This window comes from Petaurus breviceps, unplaced genomic scaffold (assembly GCF_028583685.1).
Source record: "Petaurus breviceps papuanus isolate PSGF00001 unplaced genomic scaffold, PetGlider_PUasm1.0 77, whole genome shotgun sequence".
Classification (NCBI taxonomy): Eukaryota; Metazoa; Chordata; class Mammalia; order Diprotodontia; family Petauridae; genus Petaurus; species Petaurus breviceps.
In genome coordinates, this window is record NW_027186492.1 from 7,148,889 (window position 1) to 7,161,968 (window position 13,080).

Here is a 13,080-nt window from a genome sequence, read left to right on the forward strand (position 1 = left end):
TGTTAAGAGAGGTATAATGCCTCGAAATAAGGTGCTAATCCTCTGTCCTGGTCAGACCACATCCTGGGTATTGTGTTCAATTCTGAGCACCATATTTTGGGGAAGATAAGATAAGTTTGAGAGAATCCAGAGGAAAGAAACCAGGATAGTTGAAGGGGCTTGAATTTATGCCATATGAAGATAAGTGGAATAACAAGTGATGTTTATATTGAAGATGTTAAACTTGGGGTGGGGTGAAAGGCAGGAAATAACAGCTGTCTTTATGTACAAAGGCTATCATTAAAACTATTCTTCTTAGCCCCTAAGGGCAGGAACAGGAAAGATGTGAGGAACTTACATAGAGGCAGGTTTATTTGATGTTGAGAAAAACAAGAGTTATCCAAAACCGGAACAGACTTCCTTAGGTGGTAGTGGGCTCCCCTTACTTGAGGGGCTTTGAGGAAATGATGACTTGTCAGGTGTCTTGTAGAGGCTCCTTTTTAAAATAGGGATTAGATTAGATATTCTTTCAAGTTCCTTCCAACCCTGAAATTCTATGGTTCTGAAGGCAATTTGTTTCTAGACCCGTGTTGTCTGGGAAGTAAGCTCAGATTTACACCAGAAATTCGGAAGAGAAAGCAAAGCCAATTTGCCTTCTTCTTGTATCCAAATAGAACCCAAATTTCTGAGTTTGGTCGCTTGTAGTTTCACCGCATATTCAGATATGGTGAATTGTGGCTATTTAGCAAAAGAGATCTCTCTTTAGGATAATTCTTTTAGTACTGAAACTTCTGTGTCATCATGAACTACTAGGTTCATTGTTTATCCTTAATTTTTTTTTTTTTTGCCTTTTGGAGGGCAGTTGGGGTTAAGTAACTTGCCCATGGTTACACAGCTAATTTTTTGTGTGGGTGTTGAGTGTCTGAGGCCAGAACCAAACTCGGGTCCTCCTGACTCCGGGGCCAGCGCTTTACTCACTGAGCCACCTAGCCACCCCTATCCTTAATTTTCAAATGCTAAAAGTAGAAAGCATCAATATTGAGCAAGAGTGACTTCCCTTAGAAGAGAAATATTTTTAAATGAACATAAGTGCCAATATAAATAAAACATTTTAAAATAACATCTAGGCTAGGATAGGCTCTCTGTCCTCAAAATTTAAGACACAGTTTTGGGTGCATAGGGAATATAAGCAAGCAGCCTGCCTGATGACATCATGGTCTGAGAAATTTCCCTAGGGGTTTCTGAAAAGAGGCCCAAATAGCCCTCAGTATTTCCTCAGAAGTCAAAACTACTGGACAGGATTGCTCTTTCTGCCTGTGTGATCTATATCTCTCTGGTTGCTTGCCAGGGAGGCCACAGTCTCTTCTGAGTGAAGTCATCCAGAATTATCTCAGGAGGCAGTTTCTGAGAATCTGAATTTTCCAATTCATCCATTAAAAATCCAGTTAATGATAAGTTTCTAATGGTCAGTGTAGAGGAAATTTTGGAGGATTCATTCAGGTCTAGGATCTGAGAGAAACCTGTTCAGTTCTACTTTGCTTAGTGTGACCTGGATCCTGGGAACTCTGGGTCAGACAGAAGAAATGAAAAGTTTGTATCAAACTTATTCTCCTCAGGAAAAGTTAATTTCAGAAATCCCTGTGTGCATCCCCAAGTACTGGCTTTCAGTTTGTGAAAGATGTTTTTCGCCAAATAATATTTTCAACTCTGAACACTCGTCTAAAGGGAACAGGTCTCTTAAGTGAGTTCTGGATTCAGTACTACCCTAAATTTCAGAGAATGGTGCTGGACAGCAGGGAAGAGTGGTTCAGGCTAATTCTCTGGTGGTTTAATGACTTCATTCTATCAGAAGGCACAGTGGAAAGAAAGGGCTCTGAATTGGAGTGAGAAGACCTGGGTTTGAATCCCACCAAGTCACAGCCTCCCAGAACCTCCGTTTCCTTATTTGCAGAATGTGGAAGTTGAACCAGAAGGTTTCTCAGGGCCCTTCCAGCTCTAAATCTATGCTACTAGGATCTAAAGGCAGGGGGACAACTTCCTAAAAGAGAAGCAGAAAAACCTAATGAGATTATTGGGAGCAGGGCTTTTGGTCAAGTTTATGTCACAGTATCCAGTGCTTTCTGAGATGGGCTCTGTAATGGACCCTAGTAAAAATGTCCTAGCCCAGGACCTGTTTCGGGTTAGACTCCATCTGTATTCATGAAGCAATGATCTGTTGTAACTGAAATAATATAATCAGTACTTAGCATGAAAAGCAAATTTATCCTGTCAAAAAGCATTACCTTGAAGTATATAGGCTGCTAGCAAAGCAGCATCTGATGTCTTACAGAGGAGGCGGCCATGATAGAGATCTCTTTTGATCTGTAGGAAGACTAAATACCTGGAGAGGAAATGAAGAGTGAGCTATAAAGGATTTCTTTGATTGTTTTAAAGACATAAAATATATAATTCAAGACAACCAAAATCTGTCAGAATATTTTCACTTCACTTAAGAGAAAACTTTTAAAACATCTCACCCACAACCCCCCCAACCAAAAAAACAAACAAACCCAAAAACGAACAAATCAACAACATAGCTCCCATCTCCATGGAGTCTATTTCATGCACTTGGCCCTGATCTGACTTATGGTTCAATTTATAACAACCTGTCAGTCCCTCTCAGTAGCAGAGTACTCAAAAAAGATATTGCTTTTCCAATGTACAGTAACGAATTTCCCATTTAGTCTGAAGTGAGGGCATCTCAGCCAATCCAGTGCCAAGAAAGGAAAACTGCCCTTGGAGAGGTGTAGTTTCAGGGCTCTCTTACATTCCAAGCTGTAAATTATGTTGCTTATGAAGACTTAGGGAGGTGAGAGCAGGGATAAGACATCTCTGAAAGGATTTCAGACCTGATTGACCATGAGTCCTCTAAAAGCCACAAATAAGCTTCAGGACATTTACCCAGGTAGGAGGAACACACCTCTGTCCACATGGAAATGCTCAAAGGGTTGCATAAAGCTTGACAGAAGGTAGAGCCAAAGGAAACCTGACAGTTAACCAGAAACACACAGGTAGCACCAGTTCAACTACAGAGATGAGACATAACACCTCAGGGGAAGCCACTATGTCAGGTATAATGGATATCCAGGTATAGGAGCTGTCAGTGGATACTGTCAGTTCCAAGAGAAAGTGGTTCACTAGAAAGGAAGTTGGATTTAGAGTCGGAAGACTTTGGTTTGAATTCAAGCCCTGCCATTCTCATAACTAGATGATGGAGGCAGCCAGGAGCTTGGTAGATAGAGCACTGGGCCTGGAGTTAGGAAGATCTGAGTTCAAGTTCAATCTCAGACACTTCCTAGCTGGATGACTCTGGGCAAGTCACTTAGCCTCTGATTGCCTGATAAAATGAATCCAGTGGAGAAGGAAATAGCAAATCATTCCAGTATCTTTGCCAAGAAAACCCCCATGGGTCACAAGTAAAGCAACTGAGCAACACCACGATGCTGGGCAAGTTATTTATAACATTCCTAGGCCTCAGTCCCCCCACCTATAAAATGAGAGGAATTTTCTAAGGTCCCTTTTAAAAAAAATTTTTTTTTTTGCTTTTTGGAGTGGGGAAGGCTGGGCAATTGGGGTTAAGCCCAAGGCCACATGGCTAGTTTTTTGTGTCAAGTGTATGAAGCTAGATTAGAACTCAGGTCCTCCTGACTCCAGGGCCAGTGCTCTATTCACTGCGCCAACTAGCTGCCCCTAAGGTCCCTTTCTCTTCTAGATCCATGATCCTATTTAAAATTTCACAGGCTCACTGGGAAGAAAGCCAAGCCACTGACACACAAAAAAATAGCCATTTAAAACAGGCTCACCCAAACCTTTACTGACTGTAACTGCAGGGATATGTTTGCCCCTCATATTCCCCCCCCCCCACTCCCTGGGGGATTGGAGGCTTTGTTATCAGGACACATGAAATGTTGGTAGGTCCCTGGGAGAGGAATGGGAGTCTCATGAAAATTCCTTGGATTTCATCAGTTTGAATTAAGCAGAAATGGGGCTGACATTTTGCACAATTCCACAGATGACATCTTGAAGAACAAAGAATTCAGTCTTTAACTTCATATTTAGCTCTGGTAATTGTGGCTTGTGATTTTAGTGTAACCTGTTCATCTACAGGTAAAATGTCCAGGAGGAAGAGCTGCTCAGTTATTGAAGTTACTGGAAAAAACAGAGTAAGAGCCTGGAAACCTTGGATCCCTCAGATTTCAAGAAATTAATGAAGGGAGATGAAAGGAAGAGGTGGCTGTGCCTTGGACAATTTCATGGTCTTGCCAGACCCTTCAAACAGAGCTATTCAAACTTCAGACCTTTACCCTTTACCCTCCAACTTCTCAGTATTATGTACCTTCCAACCTTTGGCTTTCTTAAAGTATAAATGGAGCATAGCAAGACCTTATGCAGAAGATCAGAGATTGAGAACTAGAAGAGACTTCAGAGGTTATCTAGTCTAACCCCCTCATTTTACAGATGAGGAAATTGAGACTTGTTCAAGGTCACAAAAGAAATAAGCATTGAAAGTAGAATTTAAATCCTGATTCTCTGACTCTAGAACCAAATGCTTTTTTTCCCACTGTGTACCATCTCAACAAACATTCCTTAAGTTTTGACTATATACAAGACCTTGTGATCCACAGAGATGTTAGCTGACAACTATACAGTGCTTTAAAATTTGTGAAACATTTGCCATGAAGGGGAAGGATTTGAACCCATAGTCAAATCCCAGTCTCCCAAGTAAAAGGCAAGGATGCTTACCACTATGTGGGTGGGGTGGGGAGGGAGGGGAAGCAATTATTAAACACCTACTATGTCTCAGATACTAAGTACTTTACAAATATTTTATCCTTACAACCCTGGGAAGTAGATGCTATTATTATCCCCATTTTACAGATGAGGAAATTGAGGCAGGCAGAGGATAAATGATTTGCCCACAGTCACAGTGTTTGAAGCTGGATTTGAGCTTAGGTTTTCCTGCCTGTAAGTCTAGCATTCCATCTACTTCACCATCAAATCTGTGAGAGATTCCAAAACCAATGTGCTAGGGTAATTAACTGCTTTCTAGACTTCTGGGGACTGGTAAAGCAGGTGTAGCCACTGTGGTCAAGGTCAGGCTGTCAGAGTCCGACCCCCATTCCCAGGCAAGAACAGTTCAGTGGTCCCCTAATATTCCCTGTAACTAATAACTTTCTGGTACCACCTAAAAGAGATACTGGCATGCTGTCTCCTATTACCTAGGGACCCCTCCTCCTCGCCCCCAAAAGTCCAGCTGACCCTATAGAAAAGCTGGACAGTAGAATAGGAGATAAATCTGGAGCTACAGTCCCTAAATACTGTTCAGCCCTGCCAACATTACTTTACACTACCCAAACTAGTAATAATGAGTCAATTCTGGGGATGAATCACAAAAACAGACTGCTAGAGATGAAAAAGACCTCAGAGATTATTCAGACCAACTCCTTCATTTTACAGTGAGGCTCAATGATTTTAAGTAACTTACCCAAGGTCACATAGCTAGTTAGTGATAGAGGTGGGATGGATGGAACTCATATCTCCTGCCCTGGAAAATGAAACCCACAGAGGTTTAAGTGACTTTCCTAAGGTCACAGAGTTAGCTAGGGCAGAATCTGGACTAGAACCTAGGATGTCAGTCTTCCTAGGTTCTTTATCTAACATGCTTATTCACATAAGGAAAAAAAAAAGTCTCATACTAGGGAAAGACAGGTACAAAACTGGTAAGGTATGATCAAAGAGAAGTCCTTGAGTAGTCCAAGATAGAATCCAGTATTAATAGCTCATGTTTTTATAGTACTGTGTGTTTTATAGAATGCTTTCTCTATAACAAGACTGTGAGGTAAATAGTCTAGGTATTACCCCCATCTTCCTCATTTCTCATCTGGCTTTAGGACTTCTCTGACTTTCCCACCATGCCTTTGGGTACCTTCCCCTCTCCCCCACTTTTTAGCTTCCTTTTGTATATTGTCTCCCCCTTTTAGATTGTAAACTCCTTGGGGACAGGGACTATTTTTTTTTTTTTTTTTTGGTATTTGCATCCCCTGCACTTAGCACATTGCCTGGAATATAGTAGGTACTTAACAAATGCTTATTGATTGACTGATTAATTTTACAGATTAGTCAATAAAACCTCAAAGAGATGATCTTCATAAAGAAAATGAAGGTTAGAGAGACCCGACAAGGCAGCACTCCTTATCACAAACATTCTGATTTTGCCTGGTTTTTTGGCTTCAGAGAGCTTTCACATCATTTCCAGTTTTTGTTCTAAAGCTCATTTAGCTCCAAACGTATGGGAGTATGAATCAAGTCCTATATCGTATCAGCTCAGGCTATGTGGCTAGCAAACCAGGAAAGGGAAAATTGTACTTTTTATTGCAAGACAATTTTTTAAAGCAGTTAGATGCTGATGCACAGCTTTTGCCTAGAAGTTGCTTCTTTAATTCAAACATTAAATACCTACTATTTGTAAGAAAATGTGTTACGTGCTTGAGTTTTTGTGTGTGTGTGTGTGTGTGATTTCACTGAAGTAAGGAAGTTCCAATAAGGAAACTCCCTTTAACAAGGCAGGTCTACCACTATTCTTCAGGTTGCTTAGGGTAGTGCAAAGTTAAGTGGGCCTCTTTCACCTCTTTCTCCCTTTCATATATCCTTTGATCTTTGTCTTCTTAACTTTGCTCCTGAATATCTAGTCAGAAGCTGGGAAGGAGAGTGGAATACCTTCGATATCATCTGGTGCTCCTTGTTATGTATCTCTCCCAAATAGTTTTTGTTGTTGTTTACCTGTTTTCACTTGTGTCTGACTCTTCCTGACCCCATTTGAGGTTTTCTTGGCAAAGATACTGGAGCTTTGGCTTTCTCTAGTTCCTTTTACAGAAGAGGAAACCGAGGCAAACAGGATTAAGTGATTTGCCCAGGGTCATACAGCTGGAAAGTGTCCAAGGCTGGATTTGCACTTGACTCCAGGGCCACTCACTACTCTATCTACTGTGCCACCTAGCTGCCCCTTTACTACACCTATCGCCACTGATGAAGAGTTAAATTTGGTGCCTTTTTCTCTATTCTCTGTCTTCTGTGGCTCAGACAGGGAACTCTATTTATTACTTTAAAAATGGAAAAAGAGATTAATCAGGGCTTGGCAACTAAATTTATCACCTGGGAAGAGTCCAAGTACTAAAATAAAAAGCAGCTCTCCACTCTCCCACTTCATCCCTTCTCAGATGGGTTTTATAAGTCTGTTAGGTAATGAAGGAGGCAGGGGTGGGAATTCAACACTAATATCCCCAGAGGAAATCACAATGACAGCTGTATTGGTTCAACAGCCAAGCTGTAGGGTATGTTGAGTAAGGCTGGTACCCACGTTTCTTCCTATCAGCAGCAACTTGAAAGGAGAAGAAAGAACTTGCTGGCCCTAAGGCCTGGGCCAATAGACCAGAGAAGGAATAGACACCAAGAATGAAAACCAGATCCCATGTCTCACTAGACTCTAGGTCTCCCTTCTCTCTCTACAATTCCTAATGGACATAGCTGCCAAAGGGATATTCCTAAAGCACAGCTCTGACCGTGTCATTCCCTTGAAGCTCCAGATGCCTCTAGGATCAAATACAAATTGCTCTGGTTTGTACTGAAAGCCCTTAATTATCTGGCTTTTGCCTACCTTTCCAAACTTATTATATATTACTGTACACACACACACACACACACACACACACACACACACACTCTGCAGACCAGCCAACTGGGATACTTGTTCATACAACATTCTAAATCTAAACTCTCTTCCCCGTGACTTCGTACAGGTTGGCCAATTCCCGGAATGCACTCCCTTCCTCACCTCTGCCATTCTGAGTACCTAGATTTCTTAAAAACTCAGCTCAAGTATTTTCTCCTGCATTATAATAATAATAGATAGCATTTCTGTATTGGTTTAACGTTTACAGAAGGCTATACATATACATATACTCTGGGTAGCTAGGTAGGCGGTGGATAGAGTACCAGGCCTGGAGTCAAGACTCATCTTCATGAGTTCAAATCTGGTCTTAGACACTTACCAGGTATGTGATCCTGACCAAGTTACTTAACCCTGTCTGCCTCAATTTCCTTATCTGTAAGAGAAGCTGGAGAAGGAAATGGCAAACCACTTTACTATCTTTGCCAAGTAAACCCCAAATGGGTTCACATAGACGATTAAAAAATGATTAAACAACAACATACCCATATCAGTCAACTGGCATTCATTGTTATTTGGGGACCAGGTACATAAAAAAGGACAACCCCATCCCTGCCCTCAAGGAGCTCACAATTTAACTGGAGAGAAAACGAACAAACAAGTATGAACAAACCAGATACATTTAGCTGGACTTGAAGGAAGCCAGGTAAGCCAGGAGGTAAAGATGAGGGAGGACAGAACATGAGGAACAGCTAGGAAAAATTCTTAGAATGGGGAGATGGAGTTTGATGAATAGTAAAGAGGCCAGTGTCACTGGATCACAGAATAGGGAGAGGGGTATAAGGTCTAAGAAGACTGGAAAAGTAGGAAGCATCCATTATGAATGTTATCTATGTTGATCTTCACAACAAATTAGGTGCTAAGGTCAACCCTGTTTAAATGGAGGCTGAGAGGATAAATGACAGCTGGTCCAGGGTTTCATAGCTGATAAGTATCTGAGATAGAATTTGAACTCAAGTCTTCCTGACTGAATCCTTGGTTCTCTCCACTGTACCACCAAACTGCCTACTTTATCAGTTAGCTATCTTTTTCTTCCACAAAAAAAGCCTTTGGCCCCCCAAACCCAACTTGTATTTACTGTGTGTGCATGTGTGTATACACACAAATGTACATGTATGCATATATGTATCTGTATATGACCATGAGTATATATGGTCCTTCATCTGAATCTCAATATATGTGTATATGTTGTTTCTTCCATAGAATATAAGTTCCTTGAGGGCAAGGATTTATTTTTGCCTTTATATCCCAAGAGTCCCCCAGTAACCTGGCACATGGTAGGTACAAATTAGATGGCTGATTAATTGTTCTGGTCATTTACCTGTTGAAAGGTTTCTTCCCAACTCCTCAAATGCTAGTTGCCCAGCCTTTAATATTCTATGTAGGGGGCGGCTAGGTGGCACAGTGAGTACAGCACTGGCCCTAGAGTCAGGAGAACCTGAGTTCAAATCCAGCCTCAGACAATTAACACAAAAACTAGCTATGTGACTTTGGGCAAGTCACTTAACCCCAATTGCCCTCCAAAAAGCAAAAAAAGAAAAGATTATATGTAGCAAATTCTTGGAAAAGACATGCTTTAGGGGATACGAGGTGGCACAGTGCATTATAGCCCTGGAGTCAGGAGGACTTGAGTTCGAATACAGCCTCAGACATTTGACATTTACTAGCTGTGTGACTCTGAGCAAGTCACCTAACCTCAACTGCCACCCCCTCCCTGAAAAGAAATACCTTTCCTTGATAAATATCATACAAAGGAGAAAAGATAAAAGGTACGTGGAGGCTGATCCTGATTGGTAGTTTCTGCTTAATAGTTAAGGTTTGTTTCCCCATTAATCAATCAGTTAATATTTATTGAGCCCTTTATTAAAGGCTCAGCCCAAGTTCAATTATCTTCTGTGAAGCCTTCCCTGAAGACCCTAGCATAAAGATCTTTGCTTCATTTGAATTTCAAAGCACTTACTGTCTGCACTACCCATTTAAAGTGGAGCATGTGGGGCCTGCCATATGCTGGCAGCTGTATTTGTATGTGAATGTTCCTTCCCCTACTAGATTTTAAACTCCTTTAAGGTGAGGAACTATATGTTCTACCTCTTTTCATCCATGCCCCCAGCAGAATGGCTTGCAGAGTGGACCCCTCCCATCCCCTCCCCATTTATGTCGGTTCAAGATATGGATGTTTTCTCAGTAAAGTTAAAAACACCTATTATTAAATCCACAAAGTTCTTCTGCCCCCTAGTAAGAAACATTGTTTTTTCCATTGTAAGAAACAGGGGCTGGAAGAGTCCTCCTCCTCATTCCCTTGGCTCCCCTGGGGGAACTACTGAGCTGTGCTTTGCAGGGAGCAGGCAGTGACATCCTCTTGGTTTCTATGGCTGTTCTGGAAAGAGCTTGGTGGGACAGACAGTGTGGTCAGATGAGAGATTGGGTTGCTTTTTCTGCTTATTCTAAGAGAGGCTTTCTGTTGACTCAGCTTTCTGAGTAGCCTCCTACAACACCCCTACCCCTCAGTCAAGCTTTCTGGTCATTTACCTATTACATTTTAGGGGGTGATGGAGCAGAATAGGGAAGGAGTAAAGAGCAAAGAGAATGGACCAAAGCTTTAGAAGCTGTCAAATATGCTCTGGCATTTTGGTAAGTTTCTTTTAAAATTTATTTTTATTGATGCCTTTTGTTTTTTATATCACACCCATTTCCAAACAGATCCTTCCCTATCCCTGAACTCAGAAAGTCATTCCTAGTAAGCAAGAATAAAAAAAGGGAAAAAGTAGTGGTCAAACAAAACCAACTTGGACATCAAACCCATCTGACAAACCCATGCAATATTACACACTCAGAGTCCCCCTACAATTGTGATGAAGACAGTTAAGCAACTTTTCTTGTGCCCAAGAGCATGCAAAGTAAAATGACCAAATGAACTTTCCTTTATTTTGAAGTGGGCACCTGTGGTCTCATCTAAGATGTCTAAAGGTCCGTGCCACTGACTGCTTCCATTAAGCCAACCAGATAGGGTAGATGTCCAAATGCAAGACTAAACAACAACAACAACAACAACAATAATAATAACAATTAGTATTTATCTAGCACTCACAACAACCCTGGGAGGGAGGATGATTATCCCTATTTTACAGATGGGGAAACTGAGGTAGAGGGGAAGTCATTTGCTCAGGATCACACAGCTATTAAATGTCTGAGACTGAATTTAAATTCAGATCTTCCTGACTCCAGGTCAGATACTATATCCACTGTGCCATCTAGCTGCCTATACATCTACTAATGTTCGTTTTTAAGTCAATCAGATTTTTTATTTCCATTGTGAAGTTGTCCTTTCCAGGCAGAAGGAGGAGAGCAAGTAATTTTTCTCCTCCTTTTTAGACTAAATCAATACAATGGAAATACTTTTGCTGAATAATAGACTTTTAGGGGCGGCTAGGTGGCGCAGTGAATAGAGCGCTGGCCCTGAAGTCAGGAGGACCTGAGTTCAAATTCGGCCTCAGACGCTTGACACACTTACTAGCCTTGTGACTTTGGGCAAGTCACTTAACCCCAATTGCCCTCCAAAAAAAAAGGCAAAAAAAGAATCTCCATGGGGCTGCCAGGTGGCACAGTGAGTAAGAGCGCCAACCCTGGCGTCAGGCGACCCGGGATTGGTTCTGGCCTCAGATACTTGGCACCCACGCAAAATAACTGGCTGTGTAACCTTGAGCAAGTTACCCAATTGCTTTAAAAAAAAAAAGAATAATAGACTTTTATCACTGAATGAGGCCTTAACTAGTTCAATTTCTCACCCCATATAGGAATGACCTCTATAGCATTCTTTTTTTTTAAAGGTATTTTTGCCCAAGGTCACACAGCTAGTAAGTGTTAAGTGTCTGAGGCTGGATTTGAACTCAGGTCCTCCTAACTCCAGGGCTGGTGCTCTGTTCACTGCATCACCTCGCCACCCCCTCTATAGCATCCTTGATAAATGGTCATCCAACCCCAATTTCCAATGAGCTCCAATTTCCTAATTAGTAAAATAGGTCAACTAATGTGGCACAGTGAATAGAGCACCAGCCCTGGAGTCAGGACCTGAGTTCAAATTTGACCTCAGACACTTATTAACTGTGTGACCCTGGACAAGTTACTTAACCTTGCTTGTCTTCAGTTTTCTCATTGGTAAAACGAGCTGGAGAAGGAAATGGAGAAACCACTTGAGTATCTTTGCCAAGAAAACCCCAAAAAGGGTCATGAAGAGTTGAACACAATTGAAATTACTAAACAGCAACAAAAATAGGGATAATAATTTCCACTCCTTATTTCATGGGGTCATTATACTGAAAGCACTTTTGTAAACTGAAGAGCACCATGTAAATGTGAGCTATTATTATTGCCGTTCAGGATACCATTCTTCTATTCATTAAATGAGACAATGGATTCAAAGTATTTTCCAAACCTTAAAAAGCTATGTAAATGCTAGCTATTATTATGATTATCATAATGCATTCCAAGATTTAGAGTTTATAGTCAGCTAAAAGTCTTGTCTTTTTCATGAGCTGCCATCAACCCCTTTTATCCTATATCTGTGCAGTTATATTTTTTATTTGATTGCAAGACTTTGTTATATTATTATATTAATATATATGTAATATATTACATTTCATCTTGTTTAGCTTAAACCTACTACTGTAGCTGGACAAGATCTTGATTCTATCACCCCATATTTTAGTTAAAACTGTCATCTACAAATGTCTTCATCCAAATAATCAATTACGATATGGGACAAAGCAGGACCAAGGACAAAACTCCGCAGCATGCCACAAGAAGGCTGCTTTCAATTTGACAATGAACAGTTTGCCAAGGTGCACTGGATAGCATGCTGGGCCTGAAGTTAGGAAGACCTAAACTTCAATTCCACCTCAGATACTTAACAGTTGTGTGACCCTGGGCAAATCACTTCACTTCCATCTCATCTGCAAAATGGAGATAATACTCTCCTCCCTCTCATGGTTGTTGTGAGTGCTATATAAATATTAGTTATTATTATTGTTTAGTCTTGTACTTGGGTAGCTAGGTGGCACAGTGGATAGAGTGCTGCCCTGTAGTCAGAAGCGTGTGGGGTACGAGGACCCCCCAAAATTAAAAGTTAGAGGTGTCTTGAGGTAAGAACAGGATGTTTTATTCAGTTCTCACAAGAAGAGGGCATCCCTTCCACCAGTATGAACCAGCAGAATGAGGCAGGTTACAGAAGACAGAACAAGAATTTATACCCTAACCGCAGTCAAGCCCCCCTCCCACCACTGTCCCTTCTCCCATTGGCTGGGAGGCAGGCTTACAGTATGGGCACGAAATCTTCTCCA

The 13,080-nt window shown here is 41.3% G+C and overlaps 1 protein-coding gene across 1 annotated transcript in view; it reads right to left on the reverse strand.

The window, feature by feature from the left end:
• The window catches only part of FRMD5 (FERM domain containing 5), a 384,746-nt gene that overhangs the window by 44,038 nt on the left and 327,628 nt on the right, over nucleotides 1-13,080 (reverse strand). The window contains exon 5 of the mRNA XM_069105921.1: nucleotides 2,262-2,359. Coding sequence (XP_068962022.1) covers nucleotides 2,262-2,359 — 98 coding nt within the window. The remainder of the gene's footprint in view (nucleotides 1-2,261; nucleotides 2,360-13,080) is intronic.